Below are 20,883 nucleotides of genomic sequence, written 5' to 3'. Positions count from 1 at the left end.
GTGGGAAATATGTGTGGTACATTAACAAAAAAAAAAAAAAAATTGAAGATTGGGAAAAGCCTTGTTGCAGAAATTGGTCAAGATTGGAAAGCTTGGACTGACATATTAACCTGTGAAATTTATTTCTGAAACAGGGATTTCCCAAACGGGGGATAATTGGGCGCTGTTAATGGAGTGTAAAGAAGGCAAGCACTATGTGGAGCTACTTTGGTAAAAGGGTGGTCTCAATTGAAACATTGAGGGGACGGGTAAGATAAACTTTCTGACTTAATAAAATACGGGAAACACCAATATTAATTGAAAAGATTATTGCTCAGCAAGCAATACCATAAAACTATAGGGAACTCTTTTATATTGGGTTTGACGTCTCCATATGGTTTCAATTGAGACTAAACCATCTTACAAAGGATTAGGATAAACTACCAGACAAGGGAAAATACGATGGGGTCTAACAACTCCCTCAATCACCATTCATTTGGGGAAAAGTGTTTTTACAAATGAAAAAACGTGTCCTACTTGGCAAGAAAAAATATTGAAGCAGTGTTTATCCTGTTACGCGGTAAATAGGAAGTCAATTTTTCCACTGTTTAATCATTTTACCTGCTTAAACCTTACAGGGCATGGTCTGAAGCTGGGGGCGATAAATGAGACGTGGTGTACCGGCGTTCTAAAACAAACTACACCCCTGATACCACGTTCTGGCATATGGTGGCGGGGTGGTAGATAAATTATACGACTCCTGCCGACACGCGGCAGGACTAGGTACTTTGGTCTCACTGCTCTTACCGATGTCTGTTTTTCCATCCACAGTGGAGGAGATACAATTGGCGGCTCATAATTCGGAGGTGAAGGGTCGACCCTCCCGACATCGTCGAGAGGCATGGAGGGAAGGAGATCCAACATACATTGATGCGATTGGCATCCCCCGGGGCGTACCAGATGAGTATAAGCTGGCTAATCAGATCGCAGCAGGTTGGGAGTCTATCTTCCTTCTAATCACCCCAAACAAAAATGTGGATAGAATAAATTACTTACATTACAATGTTCAAAACTTGGAAATTATACTGAACAGGGATTTGTGGCCATGAAGGAACAACTGGCAGCTACCAGTCTGATGGCGTTCCAGAATCGCATAGCGGTGGATATGATCCTTGAAACAGGGGGCGTGTGTGCAATGTTTGGAAAACAATGTTGCACCTTCATACCGAACAACGCGTCACCCAGTGGATCTCTCACCAGGGCCATTACTGGCCTGCAAACACTGAACCGCAATATGCAAGAGCACTCTGGAGTAGATACGTCCGCATTGTCAGATTGGTGGGATAAGACCTTTGGAAAATCTAAAGATTTGGACTATAGGCACAATTACCGCTATCCTAACATTGTGTGGGTGATGTAGTATCCCCTGTTTGCGCTCCTTGCTAAGCCGACTTATAACTACTGAAATTGCCCCTACAAATTCTAAAGTACATGAGTTGTATCTTATGGGACGGTTTGGGGAAAGCAGTGAGGTCCAGGAGTACGGTAAATCCGAGGACCAATTGGACGAATATAATTATGTTTTTTCTTTCAGACCAGCCATGGGAGTAAGGAGTAGGCAGATAAAATCGCAGTCACCGACATTTCCATTTAGTGATTACTAAGAAATGACTAATAACATACATATTATAAAAACGGGGGAATGTTGGGTTTATTCTGTTTTATTATTATAATAGTTATATTAATTCATTTCTTTATTAAATCAATCTCTTTCTTTTCTTTGTATTAATTCATTACTTTGTTAAATCATTCTCTTTCTGTTTTTCAAAAGTCTTGAGGTCACACCAAGTCATCTTTAACCTAGACAGCCTGTTCCAGGATGGTTATACAAACAATCCACCCAATCTGGGTCCTTGAGATTTGGTGGGCCCTTGGTGACGAGGACAGGGCTATTCGGACAATAACAAGAATATTGTTATCGTTATGTAACCGTACACTTCGGGTTTTTCTGTATGTAACGATTATATGATTATGATTATATTATATGATTCTTAGGTCAAGGAGGTTGTATAATTACTCTAATCTAAATGTTGTTAGGTCTAGTCCCTGTTTTTGTTATTAGTAAAATACTTTGATTGTTATTGTAGTCCCAGATGTTGTTTTTACTCATACGTGATGGAATGATCAACAACTCTGTAACTTGTGACCATAAGAATGGGACGAAAACGTCTATTCGAGGAGACGTTCGGAAGTTGTAAGGGACACTTGCTGTAACTCTCCCTTCCGGAGGCTTTTACCCATTGTTGTATCCATTTCTATTTAATTAAATGTCAATAATTGAATAAGATGTCTTCCTGCAGTTATTGATAATTACGGACGAAGGTAATTATTAATGAACCTGACAGATAATGTGGTGGCATCTCCTGTGTTTTATGCAGTGGTCTGTTGGGGAAGCGGGAGCACGGAGAGGGACAAAAACAGGCTGAACAAGCTGATCCGGAGGGCCAGCTCTGTTCTGGGCTGTCCTTTGGACTCTGTGGAGGAAGTGGGAGAGCGGAGGATGCTGACCAGGATAATGTCCATCATGGACAGCACCTCCCACCCCCAGCACAATTCAGTGGAGTCCCTTTGAAGCTCTTTTAGTAATAGACTGCGGCACCCTCATTGCAGTAAGGAGCGCTTCCGCAGATATTTCCTCCCATAAGCTGTCAGGCTTTAACCAAAAAATGGCTGTGGGTTAGGACCTACCAAATTCTAATGCATGTGTATGTTTGTATGTATGTATACGTATATCTATATGTGAATGTGAATGTGATTGGGGAAAGTGAATGTGAATGTGAATGTACATGTACATATACATATTACATTTACATGTACATGTAATATGTACATGTACATATACATATTACATGTACATATTACATTTACATGTACATGTACATGTAATATGTAATATGTAGATGTACATGTAATATGTAATATGTACATGTACATGTAATATGTAATATGTAAATGTAATATGTACATGTAAATGTAATATGCACATGTAAATGTAATATGTACATGCAAATGTAATATGCACATGTAAATGTAATATGTACATGTAAAACTAATATGTACATGTAAACGTAATCTGTAAATGTAAATCCAATATGTAAACGTATTATGTAAACGTAATATGTCGACGTAATATGTCGACGTAATATGTCGACGTAATATGTCGACGTAATATGTCGACGTAATATGTTGACGTAATATGTTGACGTAATATGTCGACGTATTATGTGGACGTAATATATGGACGTAATACGTGGACGTAATACGTGGACGTAATACGTGGACTTAATACGTGGACGTAATACGTGGACGTAATACGTGGACGTAATACGTGGACGTAATACGTGGACGTAATACGTGGACGTAATACGTGGACGTAATACGTGGACGTAATACGTGGACATAATACGTGGACGTAATACGTGGACGTAATACGTCGACGTAATCCGCTAATACCACGCTGACGGAGTCTTTATTGTTGCTGATGACTTCAACAAAGCATGTTTAAAGTCTGTTCTACCCAAGTTTACCCAACATGTCAGATGCAATACAAGACAAAACAAAATTCTCGACCATGTCTACTCGAACATCAAACATGCCTATAAAGCTGATCCTCTCCCACATCTAGCTGGATCAGACCATCTCTGTATATCTCTAATCCCTGCGTACATCACACTTCGAACACAGACAAGGCCAAAAATAAAGACAATAAAAACTTGGCCCGAGAACGCCCTTTCTAAGCTGTAAATCATGTCTCTGTATAAATGCACCTGCTGTGTGATAGTGTCAGGGTTCTGATAAAAGTGAAGGGAGCATCATGAAAACCAAGGAAAAAGACCAGTCGGAGATACTGCTATGGAGAAGTTTATTAACAGATTTGGATACAAAAAGATTTACCAAACTTTAAACGTCTCAGGAGCATGGTCCAAGCACTCATATTGAAATGGAAGGAGTATCAGGCCACTGCATATCTACCAAGACCTGGCCGCCAATCAAAATGTTCACCCCAAACATGGAGATGCACTCTGGATGAACTGCAGATATTTACAACTGAGGTGGGAGAGTCTGCCGATAGAACAACAATCAGTCCAGTCCTACACTGCACAAATTTGGCCTTTATGGAAGAGTGGAAAGAAGAAGGGCATTTCTCAAAGATACCCATAAAAAGTCATGTTTTAAGTTTGCCACAAGCCACCTGTGAGACACATCAAACATGAAGAAGAAGGTGCTCTGTTCAGATGAAACTAAAATTCAACTTTTTGGCCACAATGCAAAATAATATATTTGGCATAAAAGCAACACAAGTCATCACCCACCATCCCCACTGTCAAATATGGTGGTGGCAGCCTTAGGGTTTGGGCCTCCATTTCTTCAGCAGGGACAGGGAAGATGGTTAAAATTAATGGGAAATGAATGCAGCAAAATACAGGAACATAGTTGGAGAAGATCTTTTGGTGTGAGCAAAAAAGGGATGAGATTGGGATGGAGAAAAATCTTCCAACAATGATCCAAAACAATCCACAATGGAATGGTTCTTATGGTGTTAGAATGGCCAAGTCATAGTCCAGACCTGAATCAAACCAAGAATCTGTCAGCATAGCTGAAGACTGGTGTTCACAAATATTCCCCATCTAACCGCACTTTGGTTGAGCTGTTTTGCAAAGAGTGGGCAAGTATTTAAGTCTCTCGATGAGCAAAACTGATACATACCCCAACGACTTGCAGCTGGAATTACAACAAGAAGTGTAAAAAAAAAAAAAGTATTAACGCAAGTGGATCGAATGGTAAGATGGAACGGCCCACTTTTCATGTTATTTGTGAAACATTTTTAAATATAAGATAAATGTCATTACGCTTCATGATTGTGTCCCACTTATTGATTCTTGACAAAACATTTTGATCGTTCAAGAGAACAGGAAACACCACCACCCACCCAGACACCAGAGAAGAATCGGACCAGACTGTTACCGTCTTTTTTCTCCTTTTGGTTAGGTTCTGTTTGGCAGCCAATGAACGAATAGCACGGACCCATAGTTCGGCCATACGTTTGATCCTCAGCATCATCCAGCGGAACTCCTCCCTCTGAGACATCACACGGTGAAGGCCCTCAAAATTGTTGCGGACTTCCGCCTAATCAGGTGGAACAAATTTGATTAAAAAATGTGTACTCATTCATGTATACCAGAGGTATGCAAACTGGTCCTCGAGGGCCGGTGTGGGTGCAGGTTTTTGTTCCAACCGATCCCACACAAACAGTTTAACCAATGAGGTTTTTGCTGAAAACAAGAAGCACATGACTGAAATACATTGATTGCTCTTCTAAGATACCAGACTGGTGGAAAGGTTTCAACTTATAGGTTGGAACAAAAGCCTGCACCACTGCGGGCCATTCTGTAATAGTTTGGGGACCCCTGATCTACAGTGGGGCAAATAAGTATTTAGTCAACCACCAATTGTGCAAGTTCTCTACTTGAAAAGAATAAAGAGAGCTGTAATTGTCAACATGCGTAAACCTCAACCATGAAATAGAATGTGGAAGAAAAAAAACTGAAAATCACATTGTTGGATTTTTAAATAATTTATTTCCAAATTAGAGTGGAAAATAAGTATTTGGTCACCTACAAACAAGCAAGATTTCTGGTTGTCAAAGAGGTCTAATTCTTATAACAAAGTCTCCACCCGTTACCTGTCTTAATGGTATATGTTTTAACTCATCAGCAGTGTAAAAGACACCTGTCCACTACCTCAGTCTCTCAAACTCCAAACTCCACACCGGGCTAGGAAGACTGAATCTGCAATAGGTAAAATGTTTGGTGTGAAAAAATCAACTGTTGAGCAATTATTAGAAAAAGGAAGAATTATAAAACCACTGATAATCTCCCTTGATCTGGGGCTTCATGCAAGATCGTGGTCAAAATGGCATCATGTTTTGGAGCTGTTTTTCTGCAAAGGTACCAGGACGACTGATCTGTGTAAAGGAAAGAATAAATGGGGCCATGTCTCGAGAGATTTTGAGTGAAAATCTCCTTCCATCAGCAAGGACATTGAAGCTGAGACGTGGCTGGGTCTTTTAGCATGACAATGATCCCAAACACAGCCAGGGCAGCAAAGGAGTGGCTTTGTAAGTAGCATTTCAAGGTCTTAGAGCAGGGGTCTCAAACTCAATTTACCTGAAGGCCGCCAAAGGCAGAGTCTGGGCGAGACTGGGCCGCATCAGGATTTTCACAAGAAAAGCACTGATAAAACATTCCAACGTTATCAAATATCTTCGTTTTTAACAAAAATAATGGATTAAATGAATTAATTTAAAGATTAATAAAAAATAAATCAATAAGTAATAAAAAAAAATAACCTAGCCAGTCACCAGATCTCAACCCTATCGAAAATCTGTGGAGGGAGTTGAAAGTCCGTGTTGACCAACGACAGCCTCAAAACATCATTGCTCTAGAGGAGATCTGGAGGAATGGGCCAAAATACCAGCAACAGTATGTGAAAAGCTTGTGAAGAGTTACAGAAAACGTTTGGCCCCCGTTATTGCCAACAAAAGCTACATTAAGTATTGAAATGAACTTTTAGTATTGACCAACTACTTTCCACCATGATTTGAAAATTAATTCCTTAAAAATCAAACAATGTGATTTTCAGTTTTTTTCCCACATTCTGTCTCTCATGGTTGAGGTTTACCCAAAATTACACGCCTCCCTAATCTTTTCAAGTAGGATAACTTGCACAATTGGTGGTTGACTAAATAAATATTTGCACCAGTATATACTATACATGAGGTCCTGAGTCAAAATTGTGCAACATTTCAGCTTTGCATAAGAAACAAAAAATATTCTATCAGAGCTAATGACAATCATCATACCTTCTCCCTCCTGTCTATGATTTTATTCGGGTGTTTTGTCCTCCAAGGCAGATGGGGACACCAGTTCTCCACCTGATAAAAACAATTATGTAGATGAGTCACAGGTGTTTATTTTAGTGCTCAAAAATAAAACACACACACAAAGGCAGGGTTCCCTCAGCATTTTCTAACTTTGGCAGGCTGCCACGGTTCTAATTTTAGTTTTATTTAGTCATTGAAGTTATATAAAAATGTACATATAAATCTATGTGTGGTTATATCTTATTGTTTTATATATAGTTTATTATTGTTAGAGATTCAGGCATAAAATATCAGGCAGACATTTGCTGAGTGACATGACACAAATATCTGAAAAAAGGTTGAACATCCAAAGACTTGTCTGTTGTTGTTCAGTAACCAATGGTATAATATTTGTATGAATATGCGTGTTTGATGAACTGGATTGTATTTATATAGGTTAGAGCAGTGGTTTTCAAAGTGGGCGGTACCGCCCCCCGGGGGGCGGTGTGAACTTTCAGGGGGGCGCTGACGAATAAACAGGCGAATGGGGGGCGTTGAAATAGTGAAGGGGGCGATGGAGCAATTACAGTAAAATGTGACGTTGGTGTTTGTAGAAAGACCGGAAAAATTGATTGTCTGTAATAAAAAGTCGACAAAAAACAAGCTTTATTGAAACAAGAAACGTTGTCTGCTCGAGCGCTCACGAGCAGCGCGCATATACCGTATATCACTAATTGTCGCGAGTTTATCGTCGATGCAGGCGACTGGGGAAACCACCACCATCCAGTCAGCCGCAGAGGAGCACACAATAGCGCGCCGGCAACGCTTAACCACAGACGTATGCGCACAGCGACCGGCTTAATGCATCAGCTATCAATTTTTATGATTCGAGGTGAACTGCGCATTGGTCTATTAAAAGAAACGAAATTAGCGAATAATATCTGAGGCGCCTGTCTTCTATTTATTTAAGCTTCGTTCGTTGGAAAGGGGTAAAGAGGGGGGCGTTGGCATTTTGGCCCGGCGGTGAAGGGGGCGGTGGCCAAAAAAGTTTGAAAATCACTGGGTTAGAGGCTCAGAATAGAAAAGATAGGCGCAATACCAAAACTTACCACACGACTCCAAACAATGGTCGAAAGATATTGGAAAAAACTGACATTGCCAATTTTGGATGACTTTGCAATATGCCATTTTTTTTTACTATAAGCTATACCTGAGCATAAGTCACACTAGCAAAAAATGCACAAATAGAAATAGAACATAACGTATTAAGTCGATTATCAGTAAGAGTATGCATGCAGAAAGGTTTAAAAAAAAATAAAGATTGAAACATTCAGTGGAATTTTCAACAAAGGTGAGTTCAATTGTTAAGCATGCGAACCAGCCATAAACGTGACAAAATACGCAAGTACCGGAAGCAAACTAGAAACTAAAGCTAGGACAAGACGTATGACTCCATGTCACCTCAAAATTTAAAAGGAAGCTCACTTCATTTATACAGGGCCAAGGGGAGAAAAAACGCTATTGTTTGGCTCGAAGTCATAAACTGCCGCCTAGTCAACTCTCACATGGACTTATCCAAGGCAAAGAGACACCAAGGTCTAACAACAGATACGGATATCTGCCACTTCCATAACACTCGGGACACTTCGGGCTTCTTTGTGTTATTGTTTTATGATTGTTAGGTCAAATGAAGGTGTGATTGTTTTTATTCAAAATGCCTTAAAGCTGTACGCAAAATACGGTTCGAAAGGATACTTTTGAAGATCTCCTCCCTTAAGGTTTCTTATCCGTGATCCAATCTATTTAATTAAATGTCAATAATTGAATAAGATGTCTGCCTGCAGTTATTGCTAATTACAAACAATGGTAATTATTGATGAACCTATCAATAGGGAAGCCCTGGTGGAGTCCAACCCCCAATGGAAACGGATCCAACTTACTGCTGGCTATGCAGATCAGACTCGGAGACTCTGACTCAGCCACATGCAAGTTGGCCACCGGGTACCTTTTAGCTAGTCCCGTGGCCAAAAAAAAGGCCCAAACGAACTCCTTTTTCAGCCAGACAGCATCCCTTACCGCCGGTGTCCACCAGCGGGTTCTGGGATTACCGCCATGACAGGCACCGAACACCTTGCGGCCGCAGCTCCAGTCTCCTGCCTCAGCAAATGAAGCGTGGAACATGGTCCACTCGGACTCGATATCCCCCTCCTCTTCCAAGACATGTGAGAAGCTCTGTCGAAGGTTGGAATTGAAACACCTTCTGACAGGGGAATCCACCAGGCGTTCCCGCCAGACCCTCACGAAACGTTTGGGTTTCCTGGGCTGCATGGGCATCTTCCCCCAAAATCCAAGCCTTCATCAGCAGCTGGTGATCGGTTGACAGCTCCGCCCCTCTCTTTTCCTGAGTCTCCAAGACATGCAGCAGCATGTCCGATGACCCGGCCACAAAGTCGGTAATCAAACTGCGGCCCAGGGCATCCTGATGTCAAGTGCACATATGTACACTCCTATGCTTGAACGTGGTATTCATTGGGGACCTATTCATTGGTGACGTATTCATCGATTTTACAAGAAACCGTATTTTCACACCTATAAAACGGGCCATTTGAAAGGGCGGAGTATCACCCGCATTGTGTTGTCATTCACTTCAGGCATTTCTTCTGTATAGCTCTAATATGCTGTTTCTTTGAGTACTGAGTGTTTTTAGGGTTAAAAGCGCTGCAACTAGCACTAGACTAGATGTGACTAGTAAACTGAAGAGTAATACTTTGATCTACTTAGTAACTTAAATAGAAGATGTGTGTGTGTGTGTGTGTGTGTGTGTCACCTAGTCGAGTCTTCCTGTCACAACAGAAAAAAAAGCATTCCTGGAAACTCGCTGGCGGAAATTCTTCAGAAAATGACGTAGAAAGGCATCCAACCTTACGACCTATTAGCCACGTGATGCGTTTAGGCACGTTATTGTAGGCCACATGCGGCAGCCGGCGGTCGCGGTAGCTCCGTCCACTCTTGCCCGTTTTGTGTTTTTGCTGCTTTTATGTCTTAATGATTTGATGATTCCATTTACTTTGATTTGCTTTGTACTTTGTGCTTATGCTTTGTTGTTCTGTCTAATCACCCTCTTGCTACAGCCACAATGTAATTTCTCAAATACAGGATGAATAGTTATCCAATCCAACCCAATCATGTAAAACAACGATTCATACATCAACATTGCTTTCAGCTTCAACAAGTTGAAAATTGAGTTTACACACTTAGACAAGGTGAAGAATTCAATTCGACAGACGTTTCTGGCCACCATAACATTTTTAACTCTCTAAGATACATGATTTGGACAAAGGTTGCGAGAAAATCATAACATATTCCATATCCACATTCATCCACACATCCATCCATAAATTCCCACTTAATAAGGATTAAAGATTAGGATGTTACAGGCAATTTGTTGGGTTCGTTTGCCGTGGCAACCTCTAAGGGGGATAACCCAAAAGTCCACCCTCCACCAATGTTGAAGTTATAAAAACAGGCCCAGTGTGCCATTTTGCTATTCATTGTAAAAAAGGTGGATTGATAGACTTGTGTGAAATTATTCACACATAAATCGCACTCGCAGGCAATAATCCTTCCCTCTAAACTGCACGTGTTCTTCACAGACAGCAAACATTAGGAGCGAAAAAAATAAAATCCAACCTGAATTGTAAGAAAATGAACACATTAGAATTTTTTTCTGTGCCATTTTGCAATGCAACTCAGAGTGGCAGCCTGTATCTGATAAACGACAACGGAATTACGGATAAAACTATGACGAACACTGTGTCCAGCCACTAATACAATGCGGTTCAGGTCGTGTGTGCACTTGCGTAGCAGACATTTTAACGACATCGATTGGCTGCGTTTGTTGCGCGTTGTGTGTGGATTCCTGTGTTTTGCAGGTTAGCATATTGCTAATGGTTGGGTGGAGCTCCTGCCAACTTTTTATCATGGAAAAATGACGAGGCTGTGGCAGAGCTACTCTACAAGCCAAAGTAAAAAGAAAGAAATGCGGTTCTTTTAAGATGGAATGGCTGTAGAGTATGTACGAATAGAAGAACAAGCTGGGGAAATTGGCGGACAAAGGTGCCTCTATGAAACATGCAACAAAGCTAAAGTTGTAAGCGAGATTTCCGATGGAAAAATATTGCATAAAACACGGACTGCTTGTTTAGAACCAAAAGAAAATTGTTGCACTATTAGAAAAAATTCTCTTTTGAAAATGGGTGTTTAACAAATAGAAGATCAGGTTTACACGCTTAGAGTAGGTGAAGAAATGAAATCACTCGTCAATTAGGATCCGACAGGAAAGCTGAGTTAAATTTCACTGGCCACACCCACACTTGATTACCACCACGTGTTGAATCAAGTAAACACTTAAATAGAATGTGTCAGACAAAGTGAATAAGGCTACAAGATCAGGGCATAACAGGATGATCCGAAGAAATTTAAGAAAAAAATGCAGAAAAAAATCTATCATATTCAGACTCCATTTCCTCCAAAAAAGCACGAAACCTTCTATGCTTTAAGCCCCTGGATCTGATTTGGTTGATGCATTTCACAACGACAGACATCACATTGTCAAACTTCAGGCATCTGCTGCAAAGGGCCTGCTGATGGATAATGCAGAGCAGAGCTATGGCCGTCTCCACACCCTCCTCTTCCAGTTTTTTTGAACAAGTGATACCAGTCCATTCTTCCTCCCAATCATTGATGGGGCTCCATCAGTTGTTATTCCAACAAAGCTCTTCCATGGCAAACCGGCATTCTGAATGGCATCACACAGCTTGTGAAATAATTCCTTAGCGGTGGTCTGGCCATGCATTGGAATTATTGTGAGCAACTCCTCTAACACTTAAAAATTGTCATTAACACCACGGACATATAATGCGAGCTGGGAAGTGTCTGTGATGTGTGTGGTCTCATCAAGAGCGACTGAATATACACTGAAGTTTTGCGCTTTCTCACAAAGTTGACCATAAATGTCGCTTGACAGGTCAGAAATGCGCTCTACCACGGTGTTGGCAGAAAGGCTGATGTTGTTGAACTGACTTTTCTTTTCTGGACAGACAATATGTGCAGCCTGTAATATGCACTTTTTGATAAATTCACCTTCTGTGAATGGCTTGCCTGCCTTGGCAATCAGCTCACAAACAGCGTAGCTAGCTCCGTCTGCTGCATCACTTTCTTTTGTAGCCTTCTTGAAAAAAACCCTGTTGCCTCAGAAGACTGGTTTTAAGACTGTCAACCTGGTTGGCTCTCTCATCTCCCTGGTATTTGTGAGACACGTCGGGGTGCCCCTGTGCTCAACAAAGAAATATTGCACTCCCCACTTTTCTTGAAACTGTCTGTGCTCATCACTGACCTTGCTCTTCACGGCAGGCTTTGAAACAGACATCTCTGGGGCTGTAATATGTGTTTACACTTGGAATGAGTCTCAGATTGAATTTTTAACTTTCAGTCGCGCGGTTCTGTGGCGCATGTGCACTTTCGATTTGACCGTTTGACTTTCAGTCGCGCGGGTCTGTGGCGCACGTGCACTTTCGCTCTCCGATCGTATTGGATTACGGCCGAGCGGCGTGATCGGCTTCACGGCTTCTCCTCTGCCCAGCTGATTGGAGGAATGAATGAGTGAGTGAGCGAGGCACTGGACAGCCCGGCCAATGTCCCGTCCTCCAGAGCCGTATACTTCACCGTGATTGGTTCATCCAGCTCCGAACACCGTGTCATTCATATCAATCTTGCGGGCCGCACGGACATTAAGCTTGCGTATTAAGACGCGGGCCGCAAATTAGCGTCCCACGGACCGCAATTAGCCTGCTTGGGGGCCGAGTTTGAGACCCCTGCTTTATGGGTAATAGATGGAGTCCTTATTCAGGTAGAGGAGTTTAATTATCTCTGTGTGTTGTTAACGATTGAGGGAATACGGGAGTTGTAAATCAAAAGGTCACTCGGAGCAGCGTCTGCAGTGATGCGGACTCTGTATCGGTCTGTTGTGGTAAAGAATCGGAGCAGAAAGGTAAAGCTGTCAATTTACTGGTTGATCTCCATTTCTTCCCTCACCCTTAAGACTATGTTTTTTTTTTATTAAAACAAGAAATAATAATTAAATGTAAACTCACATCTCACTGATTTTCCCCAAATCATTTTGATTACGGACAAATTGAACACATTAACAGGCCGATAGAAAACTAAACATTTGTTGAATTTGTTAATATAAACTATCTAGCAAAACAAAAAGCATTAAAAAAAAGAAAATATATAATAAAGTCTAAATGGCAACCTGAGTCACAATCTGATTTGGTGCAAGTACAGTGGGACCTCGGTTATCGCGGTTAATGGGGACCGAGACCACACGCGATAACTGAAAATCCGCGAAGTAGGGGCGCCCCTTCAAAAATGCTTTTTATTTTTTTTACCTTCCCTGTATACAGTACACCTTATAGAATACCAGTAGAGAAAGTGAAATTCATGTTATAAGAAAAAAAACTAAAATATGTTGTCTGTTGACAATAACAATTGAGCGTATAGAACACTGTTCTACCGAACAATTTACTGTATTAAAATAGACCTCCATTAAACCTGAAACTGTATTAAAATAGACCTCTAGAAAACATCAGTGTATTAAAATAGACCTCCATAAAACGCCAAAGTGTATTAAAATAGACCTCCATAAAACGTCAGTGTATTAAAATAGACCTCCATAAAACGTCAAAGTGTATTAAAATAGACCTCTATAAAACGTGGAAGTGTATTTAAAGTGGATTTCCTGGTTCTCATGAAAAATGGCGAAATAACGACTAAGTCAAACGGCGGTGTCTCAGAGAAATGTATCCGAAGATGCACTATCCTCGGATAGACTCGGGCGAATGTCCAGCTGAATTTCCTGGTTCTCAAAAATTTTCTAAGTCAAACGGCGGAGCGTCAAAATGGTTCAGTCCGAAGCATGCACTATCCTCGGATAGGCAAGACTGAAAAGCCCCGGTGAATTTCCTGGTTATCAGAAAAAAGGCTGAAAAAGAGCCTATGTCTGTTAGGTTCATTAATAATTACCTTCGTCCGTAATTATCAATAACTGCAGGCAGACATCTTATTCAATTATTGACATTTAATTAAATAGAAATGGATAACAACAGGTAAAACCTCTGAGGGGAGTTTCAGCAAGTTCCTCTTACAACTTCCGAACGTCTCCCCGAATAGACGTTTTCGTACGACTCTTATTGCCATGAATCAAAACAATTTACAGAGTTGTTGATCATTCCATCACGTATGAGTAAAAACAACATTTGGGACTACAATAACAATCAAAGTATTTTACCAATAACAAAAACAGGAGACTAGACCTAAACAACATTTAGATTAGAACAATTATGCCTTCCTTGACCTAAGAATCATATAATAATTACATAAAGAAAAACCCGAAGTGCGTCACGAGTGTTATGGACGTGGCAGAAACAATATCTTTGTTATGGGCTCCGTTGCTGGAAATGGCAGATATCCAGTTCAAGCCCGATCAACAATCCTTGGAGAAGTCCATGTGAGAGTGGACTAGGCGGCAGTTCATGACCTCGCAACACTTTGAGAATAATAAGAGAATGATTTAACAAAGAAATGACTTAATACAACTATATTTATAATAGTGATACAGAATAAACCCAACAATGTCAAACGGCGGTGTCTCATAAAAATAAGTTTGACATGTTGCACGGTCCCCTGATCGGCTGGGAACGAAAGCCCCAGTGAATTTCCTTGTTCTCTTAAAAATGTTGAAAAAAATTACTATGTCAAACGGCGGTGTTTCAGAAAAATGTACCCGAAGATGCACTATCCTCGGATAGGCACGGACAAATGTCCCGGTGAATTTCCTGGTTCTTGAAAATTTTCTATGTCCAAAAAATTTTCTAAGTCCGAAAATTTTTCTAAGTCAAACGGCGGGACATCAGAATGGTTCAGTCCGAAGCATGCACTATCCTCGGATAGGCTCAAGCAAAAGTCCCGCTGAATTTCCTGGTTCTCAGAAAAAAGGATGAAAAAAAAGACTATGTCAAATGGCGGTGTCTCAAAAAAATAAGTCAGACGTGGTGCACGGTCCCCGGATCGTCTCGGAGCGAAAGCCCCGGTGAATTTTAATTTAATATTTTTTTTATTTATTTATTTTTTCATTAAAAAAAAAACGCGAAGCTCTGAGGCCGCGATGGTGGAACCGCGAAGTAGCGAGGTCCCACTGTAGTTCCTTTAGATTGTTCTAAATATTTTATTACAGTAATACTTAGATACAAGGTATGTGTGTTCCGGGACCCAAACTCTTATGTCAATTCACTCATATCTCAAATACTATTTTTCTTTATGTTGATAGAATCACCAAAAGGCATTCCCAAATGCACGCACAAATAAAAGAGACAGGAGTCTCATTTGTGGTTTTCTTGCAAGAGAGAATCAAAACCGACCCGTCTTAGTCCAAGTTCATTCTGGCGTTAGAAGCTTATTTTTCCTGACTTTTAGCGTCAAGGATCAAGGACCCTAGTTACAATAGACATCTCAGCTCTCAAGGGAGGGGTGTAAAAATAGGAGTGAGAAGTCAATAGAAGTTTTAGCTCTCAAAACAAATGAAGGTCCACCGGATCTTCTCAAGGGAGGGGTGTGAAAACAGTGTTAGAAGTTGATAGTCAAGGACCTGAGTTACAAAGCAGATGTACTAAAATAACTTTTCTAATGTTAATAAGCTAAGTAAAGCAAAGTGTTCTTCATTGCGAGCAAATGTATAATAATGTAAAACTAATAAGCTAAGTAACATAAAGCGTTCTTCATTGCGAGCAAATATATAATAATGTAAGACTAATAACCCTAACACCTAAGAAATACTAAATCCATTCCCACCCTCTGAAAAAGCACTTAAAAACAGTGGAACAATGGAAAAACATGTTTTTTAATTTTTATTAAATGTTTAATTTATTTTAATCTAATTCATAACCTTCCACTCACAAAGTAACAAATACCTATCTATTGGTTTGATCTCAAATAAAATGATGACATTATGTACAGTACTGTATGGCAGAGGGTATTGGCTAACAGTGATGTGCGCGCCGGAGGAGGGAGAGAGAAAGCAGGAAAAAGACTTTCGGTACGCTACTCTTTTGTGACACTACGTTACATAACAAACTTTAAATTTACCTTAAATTAACTAAGCTTACTATACCCACACTTAAAAAATGCATGTACCTTGTGCTATAACTGAGGCAAATGTTTTAATGTATTACACTGTGGCTTTCAGGTCAGAACATGCTGCTTCCCCATGCTTTTTACATTCTAGTGTATCCCAGTTCGTTTTCTAAAGTTATCAAACCAGCCACGACCCGCTTTGAAGGTTTCCGCTGGCGTTTAGGACGCCTCTTTCTCCGGTGCTTGCTTTACTTTCAAGTCCTCGGAAAGGCCGCATCGGGAAGCGTCTCTCGGATGCTCGTATCTCAAATTTGTCTCATGTCTCAGGGGAAAAGATGAATTTTTGTGTGATACTGGAGCTTGTAAAACGGCCATTAAAATGGATATTCCAGGTGCTAGGCATGCAAGGCTTTGTGACAACGGCAGGTGGTCAGGATACCACCGTATCGGAAACAATTCTGGTTTGGATAAGAGATCCGAATGGAGAGACGTGTAAAAAATCTGAATTAAGAGTACCTAAATGTCCTGTCAATTTACTGGAATGAAATGGCCTATTGCAGCTTAGCCTGGCTTTGATCCCGTCCACTAGCGGGAATATGGTGGTTAAAAGACGAAAAGAAATACGAAGCGACCAATTAAATGTTTTGCAGGGTTGCCAAACTTCGTTTTTTATTATACTCGAGCCAAAAAATGCGCCGACTGCGGGGGGAGGCGCTGTTTGCTGCGGGTGCTGATTTGATTGGAACGCGGGACAGTTTTGAAACATACGGCCCGCGGGGCGACCAATTGAACGGTGTTAGAAACAGAAACTTGATTATATGCAGTCATTCAATGTGCAACTTGTGTGCCCAGACCGCACAAGCGACTAAAATATTTGGACCCCTACCGTGAAGACATTACATCAATTGGTCTTGGGTTTGCTGAAGCAAACTTGTGTGTAGAAATATGTTTTTGCTATAATATAGTTATGCTTGCAGCATATTTTGATTATAGGGTCTTGGCAAAATATTATGATATGGTTGGATATCGGATGGGGAATTAATTTAGCTTATTATGGATTAATGATACTCTTCTCTAAAACGCATTATGCATAGCTAAAAAGCGACATTTCAAACATGAAACCTCGCAGGGGAGGCATTTGTAAACAAAGCAAAACAAGGAATTTATGACAGATAAGAGGGTGTGTGCAAGGGGAGGAATGCTGCTTTTGCAGCAAGTCTTAAGGTCACAGTTAGCGGGTAAGAGCGCGCTTCCGTTAAATATTTCATAATAAGAGCAAAACATGGTCCACAGGAAATACAGGGTACTGAGGTTGACAGTCTTAAAACCAGTCTTCTGAGGCAACAGGGTTTTTTTCAAGAAGGCTACAAAAGAAAGTGATGCAGCAGACGGAGCTAGCTACGCTGTTTGTGAGCTGATTGCCAAGGCAGGCAAGCCATTCACTTTCACATTTATTTTTGGGGGGATTTTAAACTAAAATGTCTTTCAAGGTGAGAGACAATCTGTTTGATAAAAGATTGATTTGGTAAAAAGCTTTGGAAATGGAAACAGAGCAAGATAGCCATTTTTGACCAATTTGTAGATTTTGAATGTCTCTTATTTAAGGAAAACTAGCTTTTGGAGGATAAAAGAATATTAATACTGCTTTGGAATGGTTGGTTTGTTCAAAATAATTTAATAAAAGAGATTGGCTGGTTATAGAAAAAAGGATGAAAAAATTACCATATTATGGCATATTGGTGACAATTTGTGGGTCCTTTATTAAACTGAACATTCAAATTTGTAATTAGGAAATGGCTGGTAGAAAATTGGTTCCTCTAATTAAATTATTGTAGGTTTTAATTGTGGTCACAGTGAGCTACAGAAAATAGCTCTTATCTTAAGTAAACATTGTACGGGTGATTTGCGAATTAGATCTTAGGTATTAAGAGTTATTTGGATGTTAATGATATTAGACAGGAAATTAACAATGCAGAAATGACATGACAAAATTCATGGCATTCATCCCAATAATTAGGTAAATGGTACCTGGTTGGTTTAAATACAATCACTGATTTAGGACAGGCATAGTTTCCCTAGGACTGAAGAAACATGGAGTGTTTTCAAGTGCATAAAAGACATTTCCTGTTTGTCCTGACTGGGTGAAATATGCTTTGGCATAGGTCATGTTGATGACTATTAGTATATATTTATTTTCAAATTGAATCATTTGATATTTTGCATTTACAAAGACATGCATATTAACTTCCTTATGATATTGACCCTAAAATGATCGTTAGATTCATACATCTCAGAAATACCACATGCGAGGGTTTTTCCTCAAGATTTTCCTTTCAAGGTAAGACACTCACTATTAAAACCCTAAATAATGAGGTGAGAAATGTGAATCAGGGGGCGGCCTGTATGTGGAGAAAATGAAATTCCACCATTTTAAGGTAGTTTTATGGGTGTGGCATATACAGAAGACAGCTTATACATGAGTAAATACAGTAGTTATGAAATGTGTGTGCGTGAATAGAGGGTTTTTGTGTAATTGTGGTAGGTTCATTGGATCTTAATATTAGGAACTGATGTGGGATTTGTTGTTATTCACAATAGCTGATAGGCTAATAATGTGATGCGATTTCTGAGACATCTCGGGTGAACAAATGTTTGGCACGTTTAGCAGACAGTCCCTTGAAATGTTTATGTGAAACCCCTCACTCGAATTCTGTGTTTGTACAGCTTTTTTACGGATTTTTATCCTTTATTTTATGTTTTTATTGTCTCTTAAGACTTTAGTTGTTACTTTACTTTATATATTATATTCAATACTTTAATGTTTTGGGACTTTACTTTCAAGACTCTACTCCAAGACTCAAGCTGTGCGAGAGGCAGTCTTTGATCTACTAGTTTAGTCCATCTTTTCAAATTCAAATTTCAAAATTTTGGAGACTATTTTGACCCACCCAGCCATGCCTACGCTGCTTTACACGAGGGATCAACTGTTAGCGCTACGCAATACCGGGATTCCCCTGGACTTGGACCTCCCCGCTGAGTTAAAGAGGAAGAGAAGAGGATGCAGAGCCGGACGAAAATGTCAGGAGAAAAAGCGACGCTTCAGACCCAGCATTCCATCTATTATAATGGGGAACGTAAGATCTCTCCCCAACAAGATGGAAGAGCTAACGGCGCTGACCAAACAACAAGGACAATATCGGAGCGCCTGCATTATCTGCTTCACGGAGACCTGGCTGGATGAGCGAATACCAGACTCTCTAATCTCCTTGGATGGCTTTCAGCTGGTGAGGGCGGACAGGGACCCTGAGGAGAGCGGTAGGAAGAAAGGTGGGGGACTAGCTGTCTTTATTAACAGTAGATGGTGCAGTCCTGGGCATATTACTGTGAAGGAGCAATTTTGCACTCGAAATATCGAGCTAGTAGCTGTTAGCATCGGGCCGTTTTACATCCCCCGGGAGTTCTCGCACGTCATCATAATAACTGTGTATGTACCTCCCTCGGCCGATGCGGCAGTGGCTCGTGAGCTGCTCCACACTACTCTGTCCCGGCTACAGACGTCACACCCCCAGTCTCTCCTTCTTATCTCCGGTGATTTTAACCATGCTCCCTTGACTTCGACTCTCCCCACCTTCACTCAGTATGTGAAGTGCTGCACCAGGGAACAAAAAACTCTGGACCTGCTGTATGCCAACACAAAGGAGGCATACAGCTCAGCCCCCCTTCCCCCACTGGGCCGCTCAGACCACAACCTGGTCCATCTGATCCCCACCTACATCCCTATGGTGAGGAAAATAAAACCTACCACGAGGATCATACAAAGATGGACCGAGGAGACCAGCATGGTACTGAGGGACTGTTTTGAGACAACCGACTGGGAGGTGCTGTGCAAACCACATGGGGAAGACATCGACAGCTTGACCCACTGCATCACAGATTATATCAACTTCTGTGTGGAGAACATCGTACCCTCCAAGAAGGTCCGTTGTTACTCCAACAATAAGCCGTGGGTCACCAGGGATCTAAGGGCCCTCCTGAACAAGAAGAAGAGGGTTTTTAGGTCTGGGGAGAAGGAGAGTCTCAAAACGGTCCAGAAGAAGCTGAAGAGAGAGATAAGGAGGGGAAAGACCAGCTACAGGAGGAGGCTAGAGAAGCAACTCCAAAGAGGCAACACCAAAGAGGTCTGGAGGAGCTTGAGGACCATCTCGGGCCATGGAGGCAACAGTGGGAGAGGCCCGGAGTCCGGAGACGGGGAGTGGGCCAACGAACTGAATCAGTTCTTTAACAGATTCAGCCCTGCCCCTGCTCCCCTGACCCCCCAGACCAGAAGCAACTCTACCCCCTCGTTCTCCTCTTCCTCCCCCTCTTCCACCGGTCTCTGCATCACTGTCGATCAGGTGACAAAACAACTAAAGAAGATCGAGGCAAGGAAGGCTACCGGTCCGGACGGCCTCAGCTCCAGACTACTGAGAGAGTGTGCGGATCAGCTTGGCACAGTGATTCTGCATATTTTCAACCTCAGCCTCAGTCTGCAGAAGGTCCCAACCTTGTGGAAAACTTCCTGCGTGGTCCCAGTCCCAAAGACTGCGAACGCCAGGGAGCCAAACCACTTCAGGCCGGTAGCACTAACCTCTCACCTGATCAAGACACTGGAGAGGATCATCCTCAACCACCTGAGCCCCCTGATGAATGCAGAGCTGGACCCTCTGCAGTTCGCCTATCGTCCAGGCATTGGTGTGGAAGATGCTACCACCTACCTGATGCACAGGTCTCTTTCACACCTGGAGAACTCGGGA

The 20,883-nt window shown here is 41.3% G+C and overlaps 1 protein-coding gene across 4 annotated transcripts in view; it reads right to left on the bottom strand.

Moving 5' to 3' along the window:
* Positions 1-20,883, bottom strand: part of mgat5 (alpha-1,6-mannosylglycoprotein 6-beta-N-acetylglucosaminyltransferase) — a 115,061-nt gene that overhangs the window by 56,450 nt on the left and 37,728 nt on the right. For all 4 annotated transcript variants that reach the window (XM_077727020.1, XM_077727012.1, XM_077726997.1 and 1 more), the window contains 2 exons: positions 6,902-6,973; positions 5,005-5,166 (listed from right to left, as the gene is read on the bottom strand). In XM_077727020.1, the coding sequence (XP_077583146.1) occupies positions 5,005-5,166; positions 6,902-6,973 (234 nt within the window). The remainder of the gene's footprint in view (positions 1-5,004; positions 5,167-6,901; positions 6,974-20,883) is intronic.

The sequence above is a fragment of the Stigmatopora nigra genome, chromosome 1 (genome assembly GCF_051989575.1).
Source record: "Stigmatopora nigra isolate UIUO_SnigA chromosome 1, RoL_Snig_1.1, whole genome shotgun sequence".
Classification (NCBI taxonomy): domain Eukaryota; kingdom Metazoa; phylum Chordata; class Actinopteri; order Syngnathiformes; family Syngnathidae; genus Stigmatopora; species Stigmatopora nigra.
The sequence above is the reverse complement of the archived record's forward strand: the minus strand, read 5'-3'. Positions and strand labels throughout refer to the sequence as shown.